Source organism: Heptranchias perlo, chromosome 3 (assembly GCF_035084215.1).
Source record: "Heptranchias perlo isolate sHepPer1 chromosome 3, sHepPer1.hap1, whole genome shotgun sequence".
NCBI classification, from domain to species: Eukaryota; Metazoa; Chordata; class Chondrichthyes; order Hexanchiformes; family Hexanchidae; genus Heptranchias; species Heptranchias perlo.
The window spans coordinates 126,542,959-126,569,787 of record NC_090327.1 but is presented as its reverse complement, the minus strand read 5'-3'; the positions used below and the strand labels follow the sequence as shown (position 1 = coordinate 126,569,787).

At 42.2% G+C, this 26,829-nt stretch overlaps 1 protein-coding gene across 3 annotated transcripts in view; it reads right to left on the bottom strand.

The window, feature by feature from the left end:
- The window catches only part of nfatc1 (nuclear factor of activated T cells 1), a 226,922-nt gene that overhangs the window by 101,571 nt on the left and 98,522 nt on the right, over positions 1-26,829 (bottom strand). For all 3 annotated transcript variants that reach the window (XM_067981949.1, XM_067981948.1, XM_067981950.1), the window contains exons 7-8: positions 23,842-23,897; positions 21,156-21,288 (exon numbers count right to left, since the gene is read on the bottom strand). In XM_067981949.1, the coding sequence (XP_067838050.1) occupies positions 21,156-21,288; positions 23,842-23,897 (189 nt within the window). The remainder of the gene's footprint in view (positions 1-21,155; positions 21,289-23,841; positions 23,898-26,829) is intronic.

Sequence of the window (26,829 nt, the reverse complement as noted above, 5' to 3'; positions counted from 1 at the left end):
ATTCCTTTTTTCTATTCTTCCCTCCAAAATGAATAACCTCACATTTCCCCACATTATATTCCATCTGCCACCTTCTTGCCCACTCACTTAACCTGTCTAAATCCCTTTGCAGACTCTTCGTGTCCTCCTCACAGTTTACTTTCTCACCTAGCTTTGTATCGTCAGCAAACTTGGATACATTACACTCGGTCCCTTCATCCAAGTCATTAATGTAGACTGTAAATAGCTGAGGCCCAAACACTGATCCTTGCAGCACTCCACTAGTTACAGCCTGCCAACCTGGGAATGACCCGTTTATTCCTACTCTCTGTTTTCTGTCCGTTAACTAATCCTCTATCAATGCTAATATATTACCCCCAACCCCACGAGCCCTAATCTTGTGTAACAACCTTTTGTGTGGCACCTTATTGAATGTCTTTTGAAAATCCAAATATACTGCATCCTTTATCTACCTTATTAGTTACTTCCTCAAAAAACTCCAGTAGATTTGTCAAACACGATTTCCCTTTCATAAAACCGTGCTGACTCTGCCTACTCATATTATGATTTCCTAAGTGCCCATTACCATGTCCTTAATAATAGATTCCAGCATTTTCCTGACTACTGATGTCAGGCTAACTGGCCTGTAGTTCCCTGTTTTCTCTCCCCCTCCTTTCTTGAACAGCGGGGTTATATTTGCTACCTTCCAATCCACTAGGACATTCCAGAATCTAGGGAATTTTGGAAGATCACAACCAATGCATCCACTATCTCTGCAGCCACTTCTTTTAGAACCCTAGGATGTAGGCCATCTGGTGCAGGGGAATTGTCAGCTTTGAGTCCCATTAATTTCTCCAGTACTTTTTCTTTACTAATATTAACTACTTTAAGTTTCTCACTCTCATTAGACCCTTGGTTCCCCATTATTTACTGTTTTTGTTTATTGAATTGACGCCATAGCAGTGGCATGTGATAATAAATGTTATTAGTTTTGTTCTTGAAGAAGCAGATGCTTAGACCTAATGTCTATAATAATATGATTCACAATGTGAACAGTCAGGGCTGCATACAGAGAATGTGACTGAACAATCAGGTCCCAACATTTTGTTTTGAGTAATGCAAGTAATATATATCCTAATGCAATCCAGAAGTACATTAAAATGCCATCAGTCCTGATTATTAATATCACTATAGCTTCTCTTTGGTTTGCAGCTGAAATAGCTCAGGTTTTCAAGTGTGCAGACAATTTATGACCATTTAAATGGATCCTGACACCATGAATTTCAGTCTTAGTGGCTGCTGATCAATTTAAAGCGGCTTTATTTCATAATATGCACCCATAAAATACTGAAGAAAACTTACTGTCATCTTTTTGACTTGTATTTTATTTAGAAAAGACTGTTGTGCTTATATGTCTATTAGTGACTCTTCTGAGGTCAATCTTTTGCATTATTTACAAAAACAATAACGTCCTAGTATGTACTACTCCCATCTCATCAAGCAAGATCAAAGGCTCCCTCTGGTGTCAGAGCCAACTTGCGTTTATACTGCACTGATACTAATTATTGAAATCCATAAGCCATATGCCTGAAGTATTTTTGTGGGCGGGGTGAATGAGATTATACCCCCAAGATGACACTGGAATGGACACTGCTACCAACTTGTCAATGCAAACAGAGTCCATGACTTTTTAAACCCAGATGTGTATTGAAGTAAACCAACCTCTCTTCATAAACCACTCTAAAATACCACAGTCTCTGATGTTGCATGGATCACTTATGGCTTCTTCACCAATAGTCAGCCCATATAAAAATCATCTTTATAACATATATTCCTTTTTGTTTCATGTTCTCCGTACACTACAGGAATCTTGTCACTTGTCCTACTGGCCCTGGGGAGTCACCTACTCAACTTGCAGCATGTGATATCATAAACCTTATGATTGCTAAGCATCGAGGCTGTTCATGACCTCTTATAAAAGTCGGCCAGTATATTTTTCTCAATATTGTGTCCTTCACTACCTGATATCATTTAACTTGCCTTACATTCTACACCTGCCTATAAGTAGAGGAGTTTCCCCCCACGTATGTTTTTTATCAGACCACCTTTTTTTGGACCAGAAAGAAGAATGTAATAACTGAGCATGAAGCTACAATCAGTACAAATGTCACAATGGCTTTGTCAAGTATTTGTAGTGCTGAATAGTAGTGACAGTTTATCTGGATCAGATTTTTGTATAGAAACTGAACCAGAAGAAACAACTGTGCTGCTTAGTAAAACTAAAAGGTTTAAGCATTGTAAGGAATGCCAAAGCCCATTTCCAATGATCAATTAACAAAAGCCTGCCTCTGGATCACAATGTTAACGATTTTCATGCCATACTCATAAGGACGCGGCTCTCCAACTTCAACCTTCAAAGAAACCACAACGAGACTAAACACAATGAAAAAGCTCTCAGTCGGATAAAATGAAGTGAATAAATTAACTCCATCAGCCTCTGAATTTAATTCAGTGGCTGTCTCCTCATCAAAATTATTAATACTAAGCAGCACAGTTGTTTCTTCCGGTTCAGTTTCTATACAAAAATCTGATCCAGATAAACTGTCACTACTATTCAGTACTACATATACTTCAGCTCATATCAACACCTTGCTACCACATGGAATGGTTGAGGTGAACAGCTTAGACGCATTCAGGGAGAAATTAGATAAGTACATGAGGGAGACAGGAATAGAAGGATATGTTGATAGGGTGAGATGAAGTAAGGTGGGAGGAGGCTTGTGTGGAGAATAAACAACGGCATCGATCTGTTGGGCCAAATGGCCTGGTTTCTGTCCTGTAAAGTTCTTGTATGTAATTCTATGAATACTGCAATAATTTTAAATCCCAGCCCAAGTTTATCTCAGTACCAGTTCCCTTTGTATCTCCTCTATGTTTAACTCCAATGAAGCCGAAAGTTTCAAGTTTCCATTTGTAGAATGAAGACGACACTGCCATGTTGAGCTTTGCGGCTACTATACTCTCCAAATTGAACGTGACTTTTTGTGTGGCTCGAAGCTATGTCCTCATGCCAACACCAACAGCCACTTCCATCAACTCGAAGTTCTCTTAACACAGGACCTCCCTAACCCCCCCTCCTAACTTTTCTTGCGTCATCTGGGGAATTCCTCATTTTCAAGCTGCTGCACTCTTTTACGGATGGAAAATTGTGCAGGATCTGCTGACCTTTGTGCCAAAATTCCTGATATGTACTCCTAGCACATGAGGCTCCACACTGGGAGCTTGTTAGATCTACCTTGGGATGTTAACTGTATGTTACTTAGAATATTTGTTTGAGGTTGGTGTGAAGCCCAATTCTATCAGAGTTCATGATGTTGCCTGTTCAGCTTTTTCTGAGCCATTATTTTCTAGTTCATTAAGGGATCATTCATTGGTATTTAATTCCATAAAAGCTATCTGAAAATTATGCCCAGGCCGACATCCATTAGTTTTGACTTGGAAGCTGAACTTAATTTTATAAAAATTAATATGCACCTATTTGTACCTATGAGTTCCTACGATTTAAGATTAATTTCTTGGAAAACTGTGTTACTTGTGGCCTTCATTTCAGCATGCAGTCATTAGGGATCTACCTTATTTTGTCTGCTTCCTGATCAGGTAATTCTAAGACTCAGCCCAATTTCCCACTGAATTCCATTTAGGGCATGAGATGTTATCCTTCTGCAGTGTGATGAGAATGCAAATGAGGGTGATGGATTCACTACATGGTATGGCCTTCTTTGAATGGAAGCATTCTTCATACATCATGTACCCTCCCATTCCCACAGGTTCTGATAAAGGCTTCTGGTTACAATTAATCTGCATCATGTAACCAAATTCCGTGGCAACGTTGAAAATGAACTGATGCTTTGATATGTTGCATTTTATAAAGGATAGAAGTGGCCAATAAGCCAGGAAATTATAAGAACCTAAGAAATAGGAGCAAGAGTAGGCCACACAGCCCCTCAAGCCTGCTCTGCCATTCAATAAGATCATGGCTGATCTTCGACCTCAACTCCACTTTCCCGCCCGATCCCCATGATCCCTTGATTCATTTAGAGTCCAAAAATTTATCGATCTCAGCCTTGAATATACTCAATGACTCATCATCCACAGCCCTCTGGGGTAGAGAATTCCAAATATTCACAACCCTCTGAGTGAAGAAATTACTCCTCATCTCAGTCCCAAATGTCCAACCCCTTATCCTGAGACTATCAGCCCTAGTTCTAGACTCTCCAGCCAGGGGAAACAACCTCTCAGCCTCTAACTTGTCAAGCCCCCTCAGAACCTTATATGTTTCAATGAGAGCACCTCTCATTCTTCTAAACTCCAGAGAGTATAGGCCCATTCTACTCAATCTCTCCTCATAGAACAACCGTCTCATCCCAGGATATGAATCACATATACTGCATCTTCCTTATCTATTCCTTCAAAGAATTCTATAAATTATAGGTCAGTCCAGAGGGTGGCAAAGGTGACACATCCCTCTTCAAAAAAAGGAGCCAGAAATAAGCCTGGTAATTATCGGCCAGTTAGTCTTACTTTAGTTCTTAGTAAACAATGAAAATCTATTAATATGAGATGAAATTGCTAATGACTTAGAAAAACAAAAAGTAGTCAAAGCCTATCAGCGCAGCCTTCTAAACTACAGTTCATGCTTAACCAACTTCATAGATTTCTTTGAAGGAATAGATAAGGGAGATGAATCATGTGTGGTTCATATCGATTTTCAAAATGCATTTGATAAGGTACCAAGAAAGATAGTTATGGCAAAGATGATGGCACAAGAATTTAGGAGACAACATGGATGGAGGGAAGAAAGCAATGGAGAGAGGTAAAAGCAAGTTTATCAGAATGGAAAGATATGGTCAGTGATATTTCATTGGAAGTCAATGGAAAAGACAATTGGCCGGGGTGTAAAACGGGCTGCCGATTCGCTATCGCCTGTTTTGCATTACCACTCAAGACCAATTGCACTCCCAGTGAGAGGAAGAGATACCCAACTTTTTTTTTGGATAAAAACAGAAAATGCTGGAATTACTCAGCAAGTCAGCCAGCATCTGTGGAGAAAGAAACAAAGTTAACATCTCAGGTTGATAACCTTTCATCAGAACTGGAAGAAGTTGAAGATTAAATGGTTTTTAAGCAAGTACAGAGCCAGGGAAATGGGGGCGGGGGGAGGGGAGGGGAGGGGAGGAAAGAACAAAACGAAAGGGAAGGTCTGTGAAAGGGTGGAGGGCAGGAGTGATTAAATAACAAAAGGGATGATGGTGCAAGGCAAGGAAGGTGGTAATGAGACAAGTAAAGAAACAAAAGATGGGTCTAGAGAAGCTGTAAAAGGCAACATTAGAACCATTACCAGCATCTGCTGTCCGAAAAAATGGGAGCAGTGGTTATGATTTGAAGTTATTAAAATCAGTGTTGAGTCCAGAAGGTTGTAAAGTGCCTAATCGAAAGATAAGGCACTGTTCCTCGAGCTTCATTGGAACAGTGTAGGAGGCCGAGGACAGAGTGAACCAGTAACCTACTCACCGCTGTCGGGACCTTAATTAGTTCAGGCGGATGGGTATTTATAGCATCAATTAACGTCCTTGTGAGACGTTAAGTAGGTCTTTTTAAATTGAATTTGACTTAACTTTAAATTTAACACCTCCAGCGCGGGTTTCCCGGGACTCGTGAACCTCGCCAGTGAAAAGGTGGCGAGAAGTGTCAGATCATGAGGTAAGTGCCTTTATTGCACTACTTGTGGGCCAGGAGGAGCAGGAGTGTTTCCTCTAGGCCCAACAAGCTTACCTGCCTTGATCGGACTCCCGCGATCGTCCAAGACCCCCCCGCCACAACCAAACCGATGTCCTAGAACCCCCCTCCGATGGCCGATTTGTCACCTCCCCTGATGGCCGACTTCTCATCCCCCTCCATCCAATCCACAAAGATCCCAACCTCTCCCCGGCCTCCGCCATATAAGACTCTGATTTCTCCCTGGCTGATTTCCCACCCGACCAGCCTGTCAATCTGGCTGCCAGGCGCAAAACGCGGAATTAAAATTTTTATCCTTCAATTGAGTTGCGATCGCAGATTCCAACCCGCCAACTTCACCTCTGCATTTCGCGTCCGATAAACTTGATCTCCGCACTCTTCTCGGCTCCAAGTTAAAATTTAGGCCTCTGACTAGCTAATCTCAGTTATTTTCAGCATTATTGTAGTCCTTATTTCAAATCCAAACAGTTTATGAACTCTAATTTTCAACAGCCTACCAGAAACTGCAAATTCTTTGCAATCATTAGGAAATTCTGGTTTCCTGTGATTCATGCCGTTATTTTACTATTTTTAAAATTTGGAATCAATTACAAAGAACCATTTGTTCTAATTCAACAGACTCTATTCAAAACAGCCTTTTCTTTTATAATATCTTATTCTGTGGGAACAGGAATATTTATCCATTTTCTGAACAAAAATAGGTTCAAATTATCGACTGTCACAAAATAAGAAAAACACTTTTGTGTGGCAGCTTAAATCCAGCATTGGCACCTAAAACAAATTTAAGAGGAATGAATCAATAGAGCAGATTACATGAGGAATTCTCTTAGTGCTTTTTTGGATTTCAAGTGATTCAACCAAGGGAAAACATCACCTATATATTTTACAAGGAATTAAAATGCAGCAACCTGGTTGACGATGAGTCTGGTATCTACCAGCACTGCAGAAATTGAGCACAAGAACCTTATCTAAAAGCACAAATCATACTGCTCCTAAAAGGACCTATACAAAGTACCACAAGGTCTCCTACTTTTGAATTAGCCAAACTATTGCTGTCCATCTGTAGTTCAATAGTGTTTCAGTGGCAAATATTGAATACGCCCCTGTTTGAAACTTGGGCCAAATCAAAGAGGCGAATTTTCAAACATTGCATCTCTCCAAGTGCACTTGTGGATTCTCTTTTCTGTAAATGTGTCCAGCACAGAATTCTTGTAAAATATGTATTTTCAGTCAGTGAGTTGTGGAAATTTCCAGACAAAATAATGCACTATTTAAAAGATGTGGAGATGCCGGTGATGGACTGGGGTTGACAATTGTAAACAATTTTACAACACCAAGTTATAGTCCAGCAATTTTATTTTAAATTCACAAGCTTTCGGAGGCTACCTCCTACCTCTTTCCACATCGTTCACCTGAGGAAGGAGGTAGCCTCCGAAAGCTTGTGAATTTAAAATAAAATTGCTGGACTATAACTTGGTGTTGTAAAATTGTTTACTATTTAAAAGAAAACATCTTGGAATAATAACTACTGATCTGGTGCCCAATCCCACTCCCACTGGGTGCAGTATGGTTAGATAAATAAGACAAGAGTCCTGAAAAAAAAATCTAGCAGAACTCGACCCTCCCCAAAATGTGGCAAAAAGAGAGCGGGTGGCAATCATTTGTACTTATTGATGAAAATGAAAGTGGGATCTGACAGCCATATCGTAATTTGATTAGAATATAGTGCTGCTTACCAATATGGTGCAACACGATACAATATAGCAAATAGTGCATTTGCAATATAGCAAGTAGTGCATTCGCACTAAATGCAATTTATAAATAAAATCCAATATTTTATGGCTGGCCTCTTACCACAGAAAAGTACACCACATGGTAAGTTCCAAATCCTAGCCAGTGTGTCTAGGAATGTTCTAAATGAAGAGAAAGGATGGGTGGTAAAGATCAGAGGTGCAGTCAAATTGCATTTGTCATATACACCTCTCAGTGGCCAATATAAGACTGGTGTGAGCGATATCCTACGACCTAGTCACCTGCACCCACCCCCCCAACCCCCATTTCCAGTCACGAAATATTAGGATTGACTTTCCTGACTCTTGCCCCAGGGGGATACCCAGAGACCCAGGCACAAATGTGAGCAAAAAAGAGACAGAGGCTATGACTGCTAGGTCTCCATCTCTTTTACATTGTTCCCGTACTCCCGGGCCTTTCACGGGAAGTGGAGTTTGCCCTGCACCTGCTGTACGGACAGACCAACTAGAAATGCAAATCAGGCAGGAGAAGGCATTTCTAGCCTCCTGCCTAATATTCAGGAACCAACGTTAGTTGGGTGCCCAATAAACACAGAACTGTGGCCTGCCCCTGACCCTCACCAAGCGGAGGATCTGCAGGGTCTTAAGAGCAAGCCAAGGATTTAAGGTCGATCTTGGGGGTTCTGATGATGTCGTAAGTTGTGTGCGCAAGGTCCAATTAATTGCCATGTGAATCCCAAGACTAAATTACGGGAGATCTACTAATACATCTATTTAAAATCTGAAGCAAAATACTGCGGATGCATCAGTTCTGATGATAGGTCAGCGACCTGAAACGTTAACTCTTGATTCTCTCTCCACAGATGCTGCCTGACCTGCTGAGTGTTTTCCAGCATTTTCTGTTTTTATTTAAAATTTTATGTCTGCATGCACTTCCTGTAGTCATGTTTTTGACACAATTATGATGTCAACTATTTGCTCATTGTGAATTCCTATGTTTACATTTATAAAGGGTTTTGCTCATGTAAATTCATCACTATGTTTGCAAAATTTGGCCACAGGTTCCCACAATTCCTTCAAAATGTTTCTGACAATTTTTTCATTGTCGCCGTTTTCTCAGGAATTGAAATATCTAATGTCCAAAATAAGGGTTAAAATGAAACAAAAAATAATTTTAAGAAACTATATATTTCACAATAACTGATTAAACTTATCAATTGAATTGGCTTTGTGTCTGTAAATGCTTTCATTAAAGTTTTTACTTAAAGGCTTCAGCCTCTCCTAAAAGTCAGGGCTTGGACTTGATATTTTTTTTAATCACAGCTGTGACTCAGAGCAGAATTTGGATTGTGCAGTCTGAGTGTACTGAATTTCCTAGGATTCCATTCATTCAAATGCTCTGATGGAATATTATTCTTCATGTTCTAATAGTTTCTGCTTAGAAGTTTTTCTAATTATTTGAAAGAAGCTGGAGGACAAATTTAACTTGAGCTTGTTTTAAAAAAGTGTGTGAGAGAGAGTGTGAGTGAGAGAGAGAGAGAGAGAGAGACTGCTAATTAAAGACCGCTTTTGTTTTTGTTCTTTAAATTTCAGAAGTACCTTTAGGTCAGAGACTGTCTTTCCTAATTGTATTTGTTTTATTTTTCAAAAAAATTAGTTGAACTTTGAAGCAAACAGCCTCTAATTATCTCACCTGATTATCACCTACTATGTTGACAGTTAGAAAATGCATACATTCTAATTGCTAACAGCTGTCAGACAGGGAGAGAGAGAAAAAAAAAATGCCTGAAATTTCTGTGGGGGGTGTGCAACTGGAGTTTGGTGGAAACCCCAGAAAAATGTGTAAACTTTAAAGGCATTACATAAATGCAAGTTATTGTTGTTCCTGCCCGTAATGTTACCAGGAGCCTCTGCACGGACAGCCCAGATGCCTGCCTATTTCAGGTAGCAGCCTAATTCTAATATGGTAATCGGGGCCCTATGACAAAGTTAGGCAATTTTGAAGTACCAATGGGCAGAGTATGCGCGTGCTTGCTTGGCTCATTGGTACCCATCGCTGAGCGGCCTAACCAGCGGTCCTTAAACGTAGGTTTCCGGTTTTTAAAAAAAAGGTTTTTTTTTTATTCGTTCACGGGATGTGGGTGTCGCTGGCAAGGCCGGCATTTATTGCCCATCCCTAATTGCCCTCGAGAAGGTGGTGGTGAGCCGCCTTCTTGAACCGCTGCAGTCCGTGTGGTGACGGTTCTCCCACAGTGCTGTTAGGAAGGGAGTTCCAGGATTTTGACCCAGCGACAATGAAGGAACGGCGATATATTTCCAAGTCGGGATGGTGTGTGACTTGGAGGGGAACGTGCAGGTGGTGTTGTTCCCATGCGCCTGCTGCCCTTGTCCTTCTAGGTGGTAGAGGTCGCGGGTTTGGGAGGTGCTGTCGAAGAAGCCTTGGCGAGTTGCTGCAGTGCATCCTGTGGATGGTGCACACTGCAGCCACAGTGCACCGGTGGTGAAGGGAGTGAATGTTTAGGGTGGTGGATGGGGTGCCAATCAAGCGGGCTGCTTTATCTTGGATGGTGTCGAGCTTCTTGAGTGTTGTTGGAGCTGCACTCATCCAGGCAAGTGGAGAGTATTCCATCACACTCCTGACTTGTGCCTTGTAGATGGTGGAAAGGCTTTGGGGAGTCAGGAGGTGAGTCACTCGCCGCAGAATACCCAGCCTCTGACCTGCTCTCGTAGCCACAGTATTTATATGGCTGGTCCAGTTAAGTTTCTGGTCAATGGTGACCCCCAGGATGTTGATGGTGGGGGATTCGGCGATGGTAATGCCGTTGAATGTCAAGGGCAGGTGGTTAGACTCTCTCTTGTTGGAGATGGTCATTGCCTGGCACTTATCTGGCGCGAATGTTACTTGCCACTTATCAGCCCAAGCCTGGATGTTGTCCAGGTCTTGCTGCATGCAGGCTCGGACTGCTTCATTATCTGAGGGGTTGCGAATGGAACTGAACACTGTGCAGTCATCAGCGAACATCCCCATTTCTGACCTTATGATGGAGGGAAGGTCATTGATGAAGCAGCTGAAGATGGTTGGGCCTAGGAGACTGCCCTGAGGAACTCCTGCAGCAATGCACTGGGGCTGAGATGATTGGCCTCCAACAACCACTACCATCTTCCTTTGTGCTAGGTATGACTCCAGCCACTGGAGAGTTTTCCCCCTGATTACCATTGACTTCAATTTTACTTGGGCTCCTTGGTGCCACACTCGGTCAAATGCTGCCTTGATGTCAAGGGCAGTCACTCTCACCTCACCTCTGGAATTCAGCTCTTTTGTCCATGTTTGGACCAACGCTGTAATGAGGTCTGGAGCCGAGTGGTCCTGGCGGAACCCAAACTGAGCATCGGTGAGCAGGTTATTGGTGAGTAAGTGCCGCTTGATAGCACTGTCGACGACACCTTCCATCACTTTGCTGATGATTGAGAGTAGACTGATGGGGCGGTAATTGGCCGGATTGGATTTGTCCTGCTTTTTGTGGACAGGACATACCTGGGCAATTTTCCACATTGTCGGGTGGATGCCAGTGTTGTAGCTGTACTGGAACAGCTTGGCTAGAGGTGCAGCTAGTTCTGGAGCACAAGTCTTCAGCACTACAGCTGGGATGTTGTCAGGGCCCATAGCCTTTGCTGTATCCAGTGCACTCAGCCATTTCTTGATATCACGTGGAGTGAATCGAATTGGCCGAAGACTGGCTTCCGTGATGGTGGGGATATCGGGAGGAGGCTGAGATGGATTATCCACTCGGCACTTCTGGCTGAAGATGGTTGCAAACGCTTCAGCCTTGTCTTTTGCACTCACGTGCTGGACTCCGTGGGACCAGGAGCAGCACAATTGCCCGCATACAAAATTTCTGGCTCAGCTCCGTGGAGGAGTCATCCGATTTGCCGCCCTTCCCAATCGGCGGGCTGCCCATGAGCGCTGGTCGAGTGCTCACAGCATGCCAATCAAATGTAGATAAATGAAAACCGGCCCTCAGAATAGCGCGGGCCGAACCAGAGGACGTGGGGTGGGTGGCACGATGACTTCACCTGCCACCATCCCAATTTCTTCCCGGGGCTAAATTCGATATTAACATTATTCGCATTAAGTTAGATAATACGCCGTTTTATAAAGATGTGAGCATCATGCCATAATAATGCAAACTATTATTATGCTACTAAGGTAAACCTGTGTCCCTTCAATGGTACAATAGTATAATGAAGTTAGTAAATACTGTTTAAATTAATTTAAAGGTTAATTGCTATTCAATGGAATTGAGGACCCTGGCTTTGTTTGTGCAGCAGTCAGTTAAGAGAGTGCAGACAATGAGGCCTGAATTTTATGAGATTTTTACACCCTAATTCAGCCAGTTTTAGGGTAGGCTGAAGCACAAAATGGAGCACGGTGACATTGTGCCAATTCTCCGTTCCCAAAATTGCATTTGAAAGTTTGTTGGCAGGAGGAAGCAAATTTGGGCAGGCAAATTAAAATTACATGTAATAATGTCTTGATGTCAGACATCCAATTTTGTGAATTGGACACTTGTTTCCTGGCCAATTCCGAATTCTCCTGTATAAAAGCAGGTGTCCAGCATTGTTAAGTCTCCACAGCAAGGTGGAAGATGTTTAATGGCCCAATGTAGGCACAGGCAAAAGCATTACAAATGATGATGAAAATGAGAATGTGGTGTAGTAGATAAGGATATGGAACAATTGTTAGAGAGAACCGTAGAAAATGAATTAGTTCTAAAAAAAATAGCCGAATTCAAGGTAGGCAAGTCCTGTTGTCATGCACCCTAGATTATTGAAAGAAGCAAGATGGTAGAGGCTCTGGCCACAATTTTTCAATTGCCCTTAAATATGCAAATTATGCCATGGACTGGAGAGTAACTGATGTGACAGCTTTGTTCAAGAGGGGAAGGAAGGATAAACTAATTATAGACCAGTTAGTCTAATGTTGGTGGTGGGCAAACTCTTAGGATCCATAATTCAAGTTAAAATTGAGCAGTTACAATAGTTTTTTTTAAAAGGCAAACAGCGTTTGACAAATTTAATTGAGTTATTTGAAGAGGTGATCGATTTGGATAGATGAAGGAAATGTAGTGGACTTGGGTATATGGGTCTTCAGAGGGCATTGAATAAGGCACAAGAGGCTTGTTAGGAAAATTCAGGCATATGGTATAAGAATAAAGCAGCATGGATAGATGGACAGGAAACAAAGAGTTAGGGTAAATGGGTGCTGCTCAGATAGGAAAAGGGCTTGAAGATGTGTACCCCAGGAATCAGTGCTAGTTTCACTTTTGCTCTCTATAAATATAGATGGTTTGGACTAGGGCGTAGGGGGCAGAATTTTGAAATTTGCTAACAACAGAAAAGTAGGGGGTTTGGCTAAGAGTGAGGAGGACGACAATAGACTTCAGGATGACACAGATAGATTAGCGAATGGGCAAATAGATGGCAGATGCAACTCAAAGCGGGTAAGTATTAGGTAATAGATTTTGGGAGGAAAAACAAGGAATGGGAATATCAATGGAAAGATGTTGTAGGTGTGGAGGAACAGAGTCCACGGAGTTCAAATACAGAATTCTCTGGAAGTGCAAATGCAATAGATAAAGCCATTAAAAAAAAGACCAACAGTATTTTGGGTTTCATAAGTAGGGGCATAGAAAACAAGAGTAAAGAAATAATGAAAAATTTGTACAAAACATTGGTTAGGCCACAGTTAGAGTCCTGTGCGCAGTTCCCCCCCGCCCCCCTTATAGAAAGAACACTGTCACAGACATCATGCAGTGTAGATTTACCAGGCTAGTGCCAGGAATAGGGAACTATAGTTATGACGAGTGATTTGAGATCATGGGATCATGCAGCACAGAAGGAGGCCTTTCAGCCCATCATGTTTGTGCCGGTTCTTTGAAAGAGCTATTTAATTAGTAACACTCACCTGCTCTTTCCCCATATCCTTTCAGATATTTCCTTTTCAAGTATACATCTAATTCCCTTTTGAAAGTTACTATTGAATCTGATTCCACCACCCTTTCTGGCACTGCATTCCAGATCATAACAGCTCACTGCATAAAATAAATTCTCCTCATCTCCTCACTGGTTCTTTTGCTAATTATGTTAAATCTGTGTCCTCTCATTGCCGACCCTTCTGCCAGTGGAAACAGTATCTCCTTATTTACTCTATCAAAACCCCTCATAATTTTGAATGCCTGTGTTAAATCTCCCCTTAACCTTCTCTGCCCTAAGGAGAACAATCCCAGCTTCTCTAGTCTCTCCACATCCCTGGTATCATTCTGGTAAATCTCTTCTGTACTCTCTGCAAGACCTTGACATGCTTTCTAAAGTGAGACACCCAGAATTGGACACAATACTCCAGCTGAGGCCTAACCAGTGATTTATAAAGGTTTAGCATAACTTAACTAGATATTTGGTCTTCTTCACTGGAGCAGAGAAGGTTAAGAGATTCATTGAGGTTTTTAAAATTATGAATAGTTTTGATTGAGTGAATAGGGAAAGACTATGACTAAGTCAGTGACAATTTAAAATGGTCACTAAGGCAGTGAAGAGAGACGGTCGGAGATTTTTTTAATTTTTATGCAGGGAGTTGTTGGACCATGGAATGCGTTACCACAGGGAGTGGTTGAGGCAGAGACCATTGCATCTTTTAAGAAAAAATTGGATAAATATTTGTAGCAGAGGAAGATGCAGGGCTATGGGGAGAGCTTGGGGAAGTGGGATTCATTTTGGATGGCTCTTGCCGGGTCGGCAAAGATGCAGGCTGAATGGCCTCCTTCTTTAGTGTAAACTTCTACGGTTCAATGATGTATTTCATTTAGAATTCATATCCTCCTTTTAAAGTTCAAATAACATTTTTTTGGCGAGGGAAAAGTTAATTGAGAAGTTCACAATTTTTTTCTCTCCAAAAACAGAGGTCTCACTGGCCAAGCGGTGAGTAACTTTTAAAACATTTTTCCAATGCTGACCCAATGGAAACTCAAACGTATATTTTGTTCACTCTGAAGCTGTGCCCATTCCAAGGTGTCTGGGTGGACGTTTTTCATTTTTGGAAATAGCAACAGTGGTATTGAACAAGTAACAGCTACTTATTCGCGGTGCGTCAGTAACTGGCTCCTGTCAAAATACATTTTTACAAGACACAAGTGTAAGAATAGGAGGGAAAAGAACAGTACAATGCTTCTCTCAGTACCGCTGTCTCTTAAAGCCATAGGTCAACAGCTATGTTTCCCCTTCTCCCCCCCTCTCCCCCCCCTCTCCCCTCCACCCCACCCCCCCGCCGAACGGCAGCAGGTGGCAAAAAACAGAATTGGGGTAGATTTTCCATTTACCTGGGCAGTAATCTGATGCATTTTATAGAACCCTCCATTCCATTGGAATCAATAGAATAAAAATCATACGAGTTCTATGTGACCCGCCCCACCAGATTACTACCCAGGTGATGGAGATGAAAGTCTACCCTATTTTGTTCTTTTGATACTGACAGAATATGGGTGTCGTAAAAATGCAAATGTTGTTACCTAAATTCTGTCAATAGAGATCCATATTTCAGAATTATTCTTCTGCACAAGATGAAGACAATCGCTGCTATTTCTGCGGTGGTTCTCCTAATCACCCTGGCGGAACCCCCGGAGAAACAGCACGAACAGCCATTTACACCGTCATCGGGACCCGGCATGCACATGCAGAAAAGGACCCCGCCTGCTCAGTTGAGCAGGTTAAAATCCGAAGCAGTGGCTTCATGGCCAGTTAGTAACCTGGACGATTTTAACTACCTGCTATAATCGCCCCAAGTGTCTCTGCGAATGGTCAGGGATTTGGATGGAGTGTGAGCAAGGTCCAGAAGAGGTAAAATGCTTTTGGGAACTGGGCTCGTGGGGTGAGCGTGGAGGGTGTTTGGAAGTGGGAAAGTGACGTTAGAGACAACTTTTGTGAAGTGATGGCCTCGTTGGCCTGTCGAACATCTAAATTTCACTCTGGTTTTCCTTTTTTTAAGATTAAAAATCTATCAATCGTTAAGAACATAAGAAATAGGGGCAGGAGTAGGCCATACGTCTCCTCGAGCCTGCTCCGCCATTCAATCTGTTCATGGCTGATCTTCAACCTCAACTCCACTTTACCGCCTGATTCCCCTAGAGTCCAAAAATCTATCCATCTCAGCCTTGAATATATTCAATGACTCAGCATCCACAGCCCTCTGGGGTTGAGAATTCCAAAGATTCACAACCCTCTGAGTGAAGAAATTCCTCCTCATCTCAGTCTTAAATGGCCGACCCCTTATCCTGTGACTATGCCCTCTAGTTCTAGACTCTCCAGTCAGGGGCAACAACCTCTCAGCATCTACCCTGTCAAGCCCCCTCAGAATCTTTTACGTTTCAATGAGATCATCTCTCATTCTTCTAAACTCCAGAGAGTCCTCTGGAGTCATTAACCTCTCCTCATAGGATAACCCTCTCATCCCAGGAATCAATCTAGTAAATCTTCATTGCACCGCCTCTAAGGCAAGTATATCCTTCCTTAGATAAGGAGACCAAAACTGTACACAGCACTCCAGGTGAGGTCTCACCAAAGCCATGTACAATTGTAGTAAGACTTCCTTACTCTTGTACTCTAACCCCCTGGCAATAAAGGCCAACATGCCATTTGCTTTCCTAATTGCCTGCTGTACCTGCATGCTAACTTTTTGTGTTTCTTGTACGAGGACACCCAAGTCTCTCTGGACACCAACATTTAATAGTTTCTCACCATTTAAAAGATATTCTGTTTTTTTTATTCTTCCGTACAAAGTGAATAACCTCGCATTTCCCCACATTATAATCCATCTGCCACCTTCTTGCCCATTCACTTAAACTGTCCATATCCCTTTGCAGACTCTTTGGGCTCAATTTTCAAAGTGAAAAATGGGTGGGTTGGAGGGAGGGTGGGGGGGGGGGGGGGGCGGCGTTGAAAATTGCCACCATTTCAGACCCGCCTCCAACCCACCCATTTCCAGTTTACACCGGGGCAGGAAAAGAGGCGGGCGACCAACCTGCTCCCAGGAGGCGGGTCGGGCCTTAAAAGCTTTCAAGGAGACTTCGGGCCTCCATTTTTCTGGACTTCCCGATTTCAACCCCGGGGGGCCAGGATTCCCGGACCTTCTGTTTTACGCCTCATGAAAGGAGGCGAGAAGGCCCAAGACTAACAGGTTGGTGTCTAGAAAGGCACAGCTTGTGGGCTCGGAGGAGCAGGAATGTTTCCCCCAGGCCCAACAATCCTACCTGCTTGACCCCCCCACGATCGCAGACCCCCGACTGTGGATCCCCGACCCCCGATCCTCCCCCCCTCTCCGATCCCCAAACCCCCCCCCACCCTGATCCTCCTTCCCCCCAACCCTCACTCCGATCCTCCTCTCACCTGACCCCGATCCTCCCCCCTCAATGATCGCGGACCCCTGCGATAACCCCCGATCCCATCCCCCATGAACCCCATGCCAACCTATGCCCACCTATGCCCCTCCCCCCATCCATACAAACAAAGCCTTACCTGCAGACTTACCTGAACACGTCCTCTCCCTGGTTGCTCTCCCATCTGTCTGAGGCCAGCCGGTCAGTCGGACAGGAAACCGACAAAAAAAAGATAAAAGACGTCCTTACGTCAAAATCGTAAGGACGTCCGGGGAACCTGTAGTAATGGGTTTCCCGACCTCAATTTGACCCCCTCGCCCCCTTCCCAGCTGTGTTTTAAAATTGAGCCCTTTGTGTCCTCCTCACAGTTTACTTTCCCACCTAGCTTTGTATCATCAGCAAACTTGGATACATTACACCCGGTCCCTTCATCCAAGTCATTAATATAGATTGTAAATAGCTGAAGCCCAAGCACCGATCTTTGCGGTACCCCACTAGTTACAGCCCGCCAACTCACTTCACTATAAAATTGCTTAATATTTCCCAGACAGCATGCCCTCGGATTCCCCCCCCCTCCCCCCCACCACCTTAGAAATGTAGCACCAATCAGTGCTTTCAACCTTTGGTTTCCCCTTCAGGCTTGTGTCTTTTTTCCTTCAATACAAGTGGAAAAAGTGCTGCGTATGCTCCCATGTTCCTATCAATTGAAAATTTCAAAACTGAGATTGATAGATTTTTGTTCGGCAAGGATATTAAGAGTTACAGAACCAAGACGGGTAGATGGAGTTAAGATACAAATCAGCCATTATGTAATGTAATGGCGGAACAGGCTCGAGGGGCTGAATGGCCTACTCCTCTTTCTACTTACAGCTGGAGGGGGCGAGGACTGGAAATATCCATTTTTAGGGCAGTATGATTTCTTGCCAGAAGTTACAGGTGACATACAATATGTCTATCCATATGTGGGTGGGATTATTGTAATTACCCCTTTGCTCGCTGACCTACATTAGTTACCAGTCCGGCAATGCCTCAATTTTAAAATTCTCATCCTTGTTTTCTAATCCCTCCATGGCCTCGCCCCCTCCCTATCTCTGTAACCTCCTCCGGCCCTACAACCCGCCGAGATCTCTGCGCTCCTCCAATTCTTGCCTCTTGCGCATCCCCGATTTTAATTATTCCATCACTGACAGCCGTGCCTTCAGCTGCCTAGGACCTAAGCTCTGAAATTCCCTCCCTAAACCTCTCTGCCTCTCCACCTCTCCTCCTTTAAGACGCTCCTTAAATCCTACCTCTTTGACCAAGCATTTGGTTACCTGTCCTAATATCTCCTTATGTAGATTGGTGTCAAATTTTGATTGAAAATCACCCCGGTGAAGCACCGTGGGACATTTTACTACGTTAAAGGTGCTATTTAAACTAAAGTTGTTGTTGTTGTTAATATGCAAATTAAAAAATTTCATCCAATGCATTTTCAGTCATTTGTATCAAAGCAACCTGCTCGTGCCTGGGGCTCAACATTGCTGTTCACAATGGGGAGGGATATTTACATTTTAATTGGTACAAAAAGACCATGCAATCAATCATTTTTTTTCAAACTTTTAAAGACAGCACATGGAGGCCGCCTGCCACAGCCAACACCATCAAGAAAGACTGAATAGGCTGGGGCTCTTTTCTCTAGAAAAGAGAAGACTGAGAAGTGACCTAATAGAGGTCTTTAAAATTATGACGGGGTTTGATTGGAGAGAAAACGTTTCCACTTGTGGGGGAATCCAAAATTAGGGGTCATAAATCATAGAATCATAGAAGTTACAACATGGAAACAGGCCCTTCGGCCCAACATGTCCACGTCGCCCAGTTTATACCACTAAGCTAGTCCCAATTTCCTGCACTTGGCCCATATCCATCTATACCCATCTTACCCATGTAACTGTCCAAATGCTTTTTAAAAGACAAAATTGTACCTGCCTCTACTACTGCCTCTGGCAGCTCGTTCCAGACACTCACCACCCTTTGAGTGAAAAAATTGCCCCTCTGGACCCTTTTGTATCTCTCCCCTCTCACCTTAAATCTATGCCCCCTCGTTATAGACTCCCCTACCTTTGGGAAAAGATTTTGACTATCTACCTTATCTATGCCCCTCATTATTTTATAGACTTCTATAAGATCACCCCTTAACCTCCTACTCTCCAGGGAAAAAAGTCCCAGTCTGTCTAACCTCTCCCTATAAGTCAAACCATCAAGTCCCGGTAGCATCCTAGTAAATCTTTTCTGCACTCTTTCTAGTTTAATAATATCCTTTCTATAATAGGGTGACCAGAACTGTACACAAATATAAGATAGTTACTAATAAATCAAATAAGTAATTCAAGAGAAACTCCTTTACCTAGAGAGTGGTTAAAATGTGGAACTCGTTACCACAAGGAGTTGTTGAAGTGAATAGCACAGATGCCTTTAAGGGGAAGCTGGATAAGTACATGAGGGAGACAGGAATAGAAGGATGTGCTGATAGGGTGAGATGAAGTAGGGAGGGAGGAGGCTCATGTGGAGCATCAGCACTGACATAGACCAGTTGAGCTGAATGGCCCGTTTCTGTGCTGTACATTCTATGTAATAAGTCATGTGAAGTACCCTGGAGGAGACAGTCTCACCTCACTTAGATTTGATATTAGCGGAGTGCAATTCCAGTGGAGCGTCAAAGCAGGTTTAAAAAGTGCTCATGGGCACCTTGCATCTCCTGAACATTTTTTTAAAAACTTCCATGCAGTCAATTTAAGTGTTTAGAGAGAGTGCTGATGCTTCCACCTACGCTCTCCAAATATTTACATTTCAATCAATGGATGAGGAGCTCTGCGCATGTGTGTAACAACACGTGAGGAACTCTCTCCTGAATCAGTCCGAACTGGTAGCTGTTAAATTTTAAATATTTATATTCTGTAGAGTGAGCTTGATAGGTCACATGTCATTTTTCCTCATTTAATGTTTTCTTGTATGCTTATACAAGGTTACTGAGAGAATATTTGATTGACACTCTGGGATCCTACTGGTGACTAGATTCCTAACGGTAACGGATGAGGTGGACAGAAATTGGAAGAACTTATAAAGGTTTTGAATAGAAATCAGAACCAATATTGCATCAACTGAATAACAATAATTCCCAAATTAGTTGAGAGTCAGTGACCACCCTTGCTGTAATAGGTCAGCTCAGACATTATTTATAGAGCTCACAGTCCCATGACCAGTGCTGCTTTACGGGAAGCAGCTCAATAAACCACAAGTAATGTAGGACTATGCCAAGTACACAGGGGCAACCACAAATCCTCTGTCACATGATTATATACATCACTCCTATTGCAAAATCGCCTTCCGCAGTATGTCATTTTCTTTAATTAATCAAGCATCAGATATAGATTATTTTAAAATTGCTTCACACCGTAGAAAGTTACTTATGTATAAATATTAAGGTTTTAATTTGAGAAATGCACCAGGATATGCTACTTAAACTCTACTTAAAATTTAATACACATTAACAAAGATGCAGTTCTTTTCCTGTGTATCAATACAGTGGTCACCGCTATCAGCTGTGTTATGTAATCACTCACTAGAAAGTACGTATGAAGAGTTCGAGATCAATTTTTTCCCCCCAGTTGTCTTTTCCCTTGTGGAAAAATGCTAACACCAATTCTACCTCACCATGACAGCATAGCTGAGAATGCACTCAGCATCAATGTAGGGAACTGCAAGTTCAAACTCAATGTCCTACCACCTCTCTTCCATACTGCATTGCTGCATGACCACATTACCCAGCAAAAATCATGTAACTGTCAGAGCACAGCAATTCCAAAAAATAATTTTTGCCCATCAGAATTTTACTTAATAAAACCTAACATTGATATACAAGTTCTGAGTATTCTGTTTTAAAAAAAGTAGCAAAATTTCTTTTCTGATGACTTGAACTGTTCAATACATTCTAATATTTTTCTTATTATGTAATTAATCATAGATTTAAATTTGGTTTTGCCATTCAATAATTTCTACAAATGATCTTCAGTTTCATAGCCTGCATTGATGCTCAGCATCAGCAGTTTCTAGTTGGATCATTTACTACTGTTCTGCCAAATGATGAAATGCCCAGTTTGGGCACATACATGTTGGCTTTGAACAGTGCACCTTTTGGCTATGTAATCATTTTAATATGAGTAGTTACCATTAGCAGGTAGATAGGAGAAGCGCTGACTTTGACTCCTCTTTCGTTTCCCATTGCAGACATAGAAATAAACTTGAACGGGGCTAGTAATGCGTTGGTTGCGATAGGGTGGAATTTCAACTATGAGCGTACCCTGCAACAGAGAAAAAAATTATATTGTCTCACAGGTAGGATACACATGGTAAAATATCAAATACAAGAAAGTGCTTTTGCAGATTTTTAAAAAATTAATAAAAAATTGATTTTACAATGAAAACCTCAGCATTTTGATTAGTGACCCGTGTAATAACCTAACATGTTGAAATCACAATGGAAACTTTTATTAGCCTATAATTGCATAATGATGCAGACACACTAATGAGAGATGTTTGCTATTTAATGCTCATCCATAAGATTATGGACTTCACTCTTCTTCCCTTGAATTTTCTAAAGGCACTGATTCCTGCTGGGGTACTGCTCCACAGTGCTGCCTGTCCTCCAACCTCACCAAATGACCATTCTTCATGTGTGAGCCTAGACAGTGAGTACTGCAGGCTCATCCTCTGCTTATCTGGCTTCCATGTATGCATATTTACCAAAAGCCACTGGATAATGAACAGGAATAGGAATCCACTTCCTAGTCCAGAAATGAGGTGGCCAATTATAGTTTTCTAAAAAAATATTATTCTTTCGCAGGACATGGACGTTACTGGTAACGCCAGCATTTAATACCCACCTTTAATTGCCCTGAAAAGTTTGATACAACTAAATGGCTTGATATGGCCACTCCAGAGTGCAGTTAAGAGTCAACCACGTTGATGTTGGACTGCAGTCACACATAGCCAAAACGGCATGTTTCCTTCTCTGTGATATAACCACTATACTACCATACCCAGTGCACATACCATTGCCCTGGGAGGAAATCAGCAGACACCAGGGATTGAACCAGGTACCTTCCTGGCTTGTGTAGCTCATAAACTGCTCTCTTAATAGTTAAGTAGAATTATGCCTGGTGCAAGCACAATAAATAATCATTTGTATTAAACTTAATGCAAATTGAGCAACGGGTGAATCAGAAACAAGGGCGTGACAGATGATAAAGACAATCATTATACTATCTGACATGAAGTTAGGCATTAGCCTCACTTCAAATAATGTACACTCATCAGTTGTCAACATTAACTGGTAATATGTGACGACAGAAAAAGGTCAAGAACATCAACACTCTTACTGATAATTTTTAACATGAAAACAATACTGATGATAATGGAGTCATTTTTTTTTGCAAATAATACAGAACATTAACTCTTCAGTGCTAAAGGATCTCTGGAGCTTCCAAAAACAACTTGTCAGTTTTTAAATCACAATAAGATCCAAGAGGTAGTTTTACAAAATTGCTTTCATTGTATAATCATTAACATGAGACAAATTATTTTGTTAAGGTTTATCACAATCATCCAATTTATTATGATATTCATTTGCCGCACGCTTTTAAAGTTCCCCATTTTTAAAAATTAAATACACTTGAGGTTTAATTGGATTTCTAGTCTGCCCATAATTTTATTTTGATTTTCATCCACTCTAATCCCACCCCTTCCCCATTGATTGATTTCTACCCCACCTTCCTCTCTTCCACCACCTGTAGCACTGTGATGTCACAGGTGATTTCTGGATTGTTTAACCAGGATCTACTCCAACAATTCTTCCTTCAAGTGGTTTTATACTGAAGATGGATCCAAGACTAGCATTCTAACATTCTTAAGAACCTGACGCTGTAATCAGATCATTCTCATTTAGACAACGTGCTTTTAGAAATAGCAACGCACATTACGTGTGGGCTACCAACACATCAGACACAAATGATGTTGACACTTTGCACGTTGCTGTCGAGTGGGGTATTAGTCTAGATTAAAATTCTGAATGCATTTGGGATTGTGTTTACGTTACTGTGATGCTACGGTATGTTAAAATTTTCTCCCTGGCGTGACATCTACATCCAGATGTATTTTCACATCAGTATAATTTGCAGGGCTGCCACTTAATCAGGGTAATTGATCTGGCGTAAACTTGACAGCATTAAGTGGGCATCAGCTAGTGTACACACTTCAGTATTTAATCCATTTGATTAGCCAATGTAGTTAGTGCCAGCTATTTAAAGTCAAGGTAGCTCTTAGCGAGATTTAGATATGGTGTTCACTTACTGTTGGAAGCTATTTATTCACAGCTGCTTGACAATTAAAAGTAGTTCACTTGGACAGTTCAGAATCATTCCCTAGCACCCTAATTGTTTAGCAAGCTTCTATCTGTAAAAGCAAGAAAAAAGGGATGTCTTTACATGATCTTCCTTGGCGACGTAGTTAGTGATTATAGAATTTTGGTAGCGCCTGGCATTTTTAGAATGTAGGTTTGCAATTTTCTGGGCTAACAAAACAAGCTACTTTTCAAGTTTCCCAATTTAACTGCTTATTCTGTTAATTTATAATGTCCCAGTCCATAGTTTGACTGTTTAGACCAGTTTAATTTTTAGTTCATTAGTTTATAATTAGCCGTGTGCAATTCTTCTGTTTTGCAGTGATGGCCATCTGCTTAATTTTACTTTTAAAATGAGGAAAACAAAACTTCTTGAATAACTATATTATAATAATTATTCATATTTAACAATTCTACACAAGCAATAAAATATATATAACCGATTAGATAAACTTACAGGTTTGAAGAACTCCTTGTCAGTCTTTGCTTCAGTTTCCCACACATGATGTCCATCTGAAAAGAAATTATAATTTTTTCAACTGGATTTTGTGAATTTGTCTCCCTTTAATTTTATTCTCCAAGAAACCTTCTGGGTAGAAGAGGAGTGATTTTATTTTTGCAATTTACAACACACAATATTATGATCAAGATTATAGATTTATTTTGTGGTATGGTTGTCAGAGTAAATTCTTCACCTTACACAATTAAAAATGTCATTTGCCTGTGTGTTTTTTTCCCCTTAACATAATTGGCTTTATTCCAAATACGTCATGTAATAAAAATATCTTCACCTTCTCTTAAAGTTTACCAAAACTAATCTTAAAGGATGTTATCTGTTCATTTCCAACATAACATGGTAACTTGATACCTCCTATCCTCAAATAATCTTGATTTGTACCAGCAGTATTTAAAAAAACAAACGTGCAGTACTGTTCCTGTAACACAAGAGTGGGCGAGTGCAGGTGACCACTTCCTTTGATGCAGTAATCAGAATATCAGGAGTCATGTGTTCTTCAGAAGTAAAAGTGGCTTGTTCTGCAGTGCTAGAATTGTTCTTGATTAAATTCCCAGGGCTAAGACTGCTATTACTGCCTTATTATACACAACATTGTAACAAGATATGCACTACAAGTATTGTTTATTTCGCCTTTTGTAAAAAAAATTAATTGATTAATTATTTTCTTCCGTTAGAGAATTTTCTAGTCAATTGCAGCTCTGAGTTCCGCTATTGCAACTAGACAATTAAGCTCTTCCTGAGTGTAATTGTTTGCAGATGAGGGTTTTCAAATGGGGCCCATTAAGTGAATAATCCGATACAAGGGTATTCTAATTGTGTGTAATTAATTGTTTACGTGATGCTTATGCGAATGAAGACTAAAGTCCCCACATTGAAGTCTAGAAATATAAACAAATCATCAATGCTAATGTTTAAGATGTAAACCCCCATCAGGAGAAAGGCAACTGAGTTGACACTTCCCATCCAATTTTCCCTCCTCTGGTGGGAAGGCACCTGGGGGCCCAATTTTCATGGCCTCTGCCCAGTGGGAACAAGCAGTAACAGGCCAAAAATGGCAGTGCGCCACTTACTGCCCTGTTGCTGCTCATGGTCTCGTCGCTGCCATTTTCGTTGGGGTCTTGACGCGGGCAGCCTAGGTACCTGCCTATTTTCAGGCAGGAGCCGACTTGTAATATGTTAATCAGGTCCTATTACGTACATGGCACCCCGACACAATTTTGAGGTGTCAATAAGTGGAGTATGCACCGCCCACACTCTGCCCACTGACACCATGTGTTGAGCAGCCTAGCCAGTGGTCCTTTTACAGGGACCGCTGCAGGCCGCTCAGAAAACAGCCCATCAATGCTTCTCCTGGCTCCAGAAAAAAAAATCTTCCAGCCCGATTCCGCCCCCTTAACTTCCAGCTCGGTTGAACAGAGGAGCCACCGGAATTCCTGCCACCGTTCCTCCCCCTCATCCCACCACCTGACTGGCAAGCTGCATGTGAACACTGGTGGAGTGCTTGCAGCCCACTGTCAGGAACCAAATTAGGCCTGGCCCTCATAAGGGCTCAGGCCTCACGGAAAGGGTTTCGGGCGGGTGTGCGGCACCAGGGCTCTTCCCGCCGGTCGCCCGAAGTCCGCCTGAAAGTGAAAATCTACCCCCTGGTCTCTGCTCGCCATTGCCCCATGCAGCCTGTTTATCAGCAACTCATGTATCAATAGGACAAGAATGGTCTTCTATTTTTGGCAACCTGAAACTGCACTATAAGCTTCCAACTAAGGTTCCAACTGGATTTTCTGGGGGTGATTTTCGACTTGGGCGTACACAAGGTGGGCAGTGGGTGGGCCAACTGCTCCACCCGATGCAGTCAATAGGAGACCACATGTGGTCGGGCCTCATTTGAATTGAGTTGGCACGGTGCCAGTGCTAATCTGGTTCCTTCTAGGCAGCTCGCCAATTGTGAGGGTGGGAAATCTGGCAGGGTGACCGCAACTTAAAGGCAGCCTGAATCCCCTTAAAGGGGAGGTGCACTTTGTAAGGGTGGTTAGTGGAAAGTGGGTTTCCAAAGCAGCAGGCAGCATGACCTTGTCTGGGGGGTCCCTGATTCTCCAATGCAGCCATGAAGATGCTTGCAGAGCAAGTAAGCAATAAGAAGGAGATGATCTTCCGCTCTGATTGGCAATGGGTGCCCCGTCAAGTTAGTCAACAGCAATAGAGAGTGGTGACAGATCAAGTCAATGCCAGCAACGTTGTTCCTAGGACTTGGCTGCAGTGCAGTTAAACAAATTAGTGATTTGACTAGGACTGGCAAGATAAGACTCCTCTTAACATCTCTCTTATTCTCTGTACAGCTCTGTACCACCCTACTTTACCTCCAGCACTGTTAATCCTTCCCTTCCCATGCCTCTCCTCCACTCACAATAAGACACTTTACTGCACCTCCTTCTTTTTGCACTCACACCTGCTACTGCCCTTAAAACTGCTTCCCTTCTTGGCCACACTTCCTGCTTTCTCGTTTCATACACACTATGCAAAGCTGCCTCATTCAGCTTCAAAACCATTAAACAGGGCACACACTAACCCACTGCCACTCATCTTGCAGGAGAAGCTGGCAGATCATAGAATGATACAGCACAGAAGGAAGCCATCCGGCCCATCGCGCCTCTTTGGAAGAGGTCTCCAATTAGCCCCACATCCCTGCTCTTTCCCCATAGCCCTTCAAATTTTTCCCCTTCAAGTATTTATCCAATTCCCTTTCGAAAGTTACTATTGAATCTGCTTCCACCACCCTTTCAGGCAGTGCATTCCAGATCATAACAACTCACTACATCAAATTTTTTTTCCTCATGTCGCCTCTGGTTCTTTTGCCAATTACCTTAAATCTGTGTCCTCTGGTTACCAACCCTACTGCTACTGGAAACAGTTTCTCCTTATTCACTCTATCAA